We start from the raw sequence: 3,079 nt of genomic DNA on the forward strand, positions 1-3,079 counted from the left end.
GGCAGGGGTGCTGCGGGGGGAGCTGGTGCTCGATGCGTTCCGCTCTGCCCAAGCCTCCCCAGCGAGGGCTTGGGTTTGCTGCCACGAAGCTTAACTGCGCTGTTTAAGCCATGCCTGTTTTAATGAAATATCATTTTTTAGAGGATCTTCTGGGGAGTGGTGAGCAAGTGCTGCAGGAAGCCAAGGGTGCTGCCCTGTCCAGCCCGCGGAAGCCAGGGGAGGATCCAGAGGTTGTACCAAGGAAAGAGCTTAACCATGTTCAGAGTGGTGGAGTTGCAGGCAAAGCTCTGGAGATGGGGCAGCGGCTCCCCCAGCAGGGTGCCACGGACTCCAGGGAGCATCCAGCTGACACGCATGGCAGCCAGGCGGGCGAATTGAGACCCCAGATGGGTGAGGCAAGCGACGGATGGTGCATGATGGAAGTGACAGGAGCCTCTGCAGATATTTGTAAGGACAGAATTGAGGAGCAGCCGGGTCAGCCAGCTGAGAGTAGAGACTTGGACCATGAGGAATGGGAAGTCGTTTCTGAGCACCTGGCTTGGGGGGAGGCTGGCAAGAATGGCAGCCTGGAAGACTCCGACAGCAAGGAATGGGAACAAGGAGACTGCCCTGATGGAGACTTGAAAGCAAAGAGAGTTGCAGCTGTGCCCCCCATGTTTCAAAACACCCATGTGACTTTCCGCGTCCACTACATCACCCACTCTGACGCTCAGCTGATTGGTGTTACTGGTGACCACGAGTGTCTCGGGCAGTGGCACAGCTACGTTCCCCTCAAGTACGACAAGGATGGATTCTGGTGTGAATCTGTTACTCTGCCAGTAGACACCCAAGTAGAATGGAAATTTATCTTGGTGGAGAATGGGAAGGTCAGACGTTGGGAAGAATGCGGTAATAGGACCCTAGTGACTGAACATGAAGATCTAATTGTTCATCAGTGGTGGGGATACCATTAATGGGATTTTGGAAGCTGCTTATCTAATGGCAAACCTGCTTAGATTAATCACGGAGCCCCTATACTTTACTCCGTCAGTAGGAGACCTTCTCAAGTGCAGAGCTCTGTAAATCTTCTATCAGACCTGGTTAAACTGCCTGAGCAGCAGATCTCTGCCATCCCCTTTAGGAAATCGTTTGGCAACCTGAAAAATCAACTTGAAATGCATTCTGAAGATGTGCAAGGTAGGCTATGAAGGCATGAGCAGCGTTCCAAGCAGCTGCCTGTCCAGGTGAATCTGTACCCTGGACTTGAGTTTGTATTGCTTTGAGCGGGGCTGTGGGATGCATCTTTGTACCGACTGCTTAGGGCTTTTGAAGCATACTAGAAAGTGTGGTTACCTACACTGTAATAGAAACTTAAGTGTTTTAACTTTATGTAATGTATTAAGTAAACAATAAACACTTTCAGACTGACAGTCCATTAAAACTTGACCACTGAACTGGCTCATTTTCATAACTTTTTGATGTAAGTGATGTATTTAACCTGAAATTTTAAGGCTAAAGAATTCCTGAGAAGTGACTGGCCCTCTTCGAAGCAAAAACAAAAAAAGTTTACCCCCTCAAGTACTTGATTCTCTATACCCTACTCTCCAGGAAGCACCTCAGCTGAAATGCAGGCTTGGCAGATGGTCCCTTTTAGTCAGATCATCCTGCTGAGAGGAGAGCAAAGGTCAGAAAGGACTGTCTGGGCTTAATGAATTACTCTGTCAGGGTGGGAGCAGGCTTCAAAAAAACCTGGACTGCTGTGATGGCTAGGGAATAGGATTCTTTCTGAAATAGTTAGGTGGCGTATGCTGCCTACCTAGCAACAATACCACAGTATTGCTAGTGACTACTTAGCTTAAACTCGTATGTTTTTTTCTACACTAGGCTTTTCAACATAAATTTATTTTGAATTATGGCCTTGTAGGAAGCCGAATAAAGTACAATACTTGCAAATCCAACTAGTTGATTTTTTTTTTTTTAATATGACAGAAGCAGAAAGCTGCTCTGCTTACCTGCTTTTTGGATTTTGGGTTCCAAAAACATGATGACACTTCAGCAAGCTCTTGGCTCTGTAATGAGGAACCTGGATCTAGCTTGCAAATATCACTTTCCTAAGGAAGTAATTCCCCCAGTGCATCTGGTCTGAAAAGGGTAGTTTTATAGGAGTTCTAGAAGTGTGTAGATTAGAACTTTGGTTTAGAATATTTATTTCAAAAGCACACTGCTGATCTAATTGCCCCTGCTAATTCTTTCCTGCTTTGCATGGTGGGGCAGCCTGAATATGCAAAATAGAATAGATTTTGGTGGTACGAGTGGAGGATGAGCTTCAGAGGCTTACCTCCTGCAGCTAATGGTTAATGGACATCCAGTTGGTGGGACAATACTAGAGCTGCTGTGAAGAACAAGTGTCTGAAATGTTGGTACTGGGACTTCAGTACCAGCTGTTTCATGAAACAAATCCATTGAGAGTGGGCTGGGCTGCCTGCTCATGCAGGCAGAGCCACAAGATTGCTCAAGAAGATCTTGAGGAGGTGTTGCAGGGAGGGTGAAGAGGAAGAGAGACTAAGGCAAATGAACAACTGTATTGGTGAGTTGGAGTTTGGGTTCTCCCGTAAAACAAGCCCCTCAGAGCTGTTGCTACATGACAGAGCAACTTGTTTTGTGGGTCAGTTACCTTTGCAGATACTAGCTTTGCTCTCTTGTCATCTCGAGCAACATAAAGATCCAGGTGAATAAATTTAATTACCTTCAAGAGACCTTTTACAGAAAACAACAAAGTAGGAAATGTGGGTGGGAGCTAAACTTGAGACTGTAAGCTTTTTGTTAACTGCCTGTCCAAGATGAAAAGTACCTCTGTAACTACTTCTGTGTGAGAAGTATTGCAGGTCTGGGAGGAATGTGTTATCTTTTCTGCCAACTGACTCAGAAGGGAGAGGGTGGAGCTGATAATGCAGCAGGTGGGTGATGCTGCTTCAGTGGTCCTAAACACATGCCCATGTACACACACTAGTCCTCAACTGGAAACGAATATGGGACTTAAGTTACTTACTACATGAACTTAAAAGGAAAATAGGACATTGTTTTTCAACCCAGGGCATAA

At 46.1% G+C, this 3,079-nt stretch overlaps 1 protein-coding gene across 1 annotated transcript; it reads left to right on the forward strand.

Annotated features, from left to right (window-relative positions):
• Nucleotides 1–110: 110 nt before the first annotated feature.
• Nucleotides 111–953, forward strand: STBD1 (starch binding domain 1). Its single transcript, XM_010291117.1, has one exon. It carries the CDS (start codon nucleotides 111–113, stop codon nucleotides 951–953), a length of 843 nt encoding a protein of 280 aa, XP_010289419.1.
• Nucleotides 954–3,079: the final 2,126 nt, after the last annotated feature.

Source organism: Phaethon lepturus, unplaced genomic scaffold, assembly GCF_000687285.1.
Source record: "Phaethon lepturus isolate BGI_N335 unplaced genomic scaffold, ASM68728v1 scaffold51327, whole genome shotgun sequence".
In the NCBI taxonomy this organism is placed as follows: domain Eukaryota; kingdom Metazoa; phylum Chordata; class Aves; order Phaethontiformes; family Phaethontidae; genus Phaethon; species Phaethon lepturus.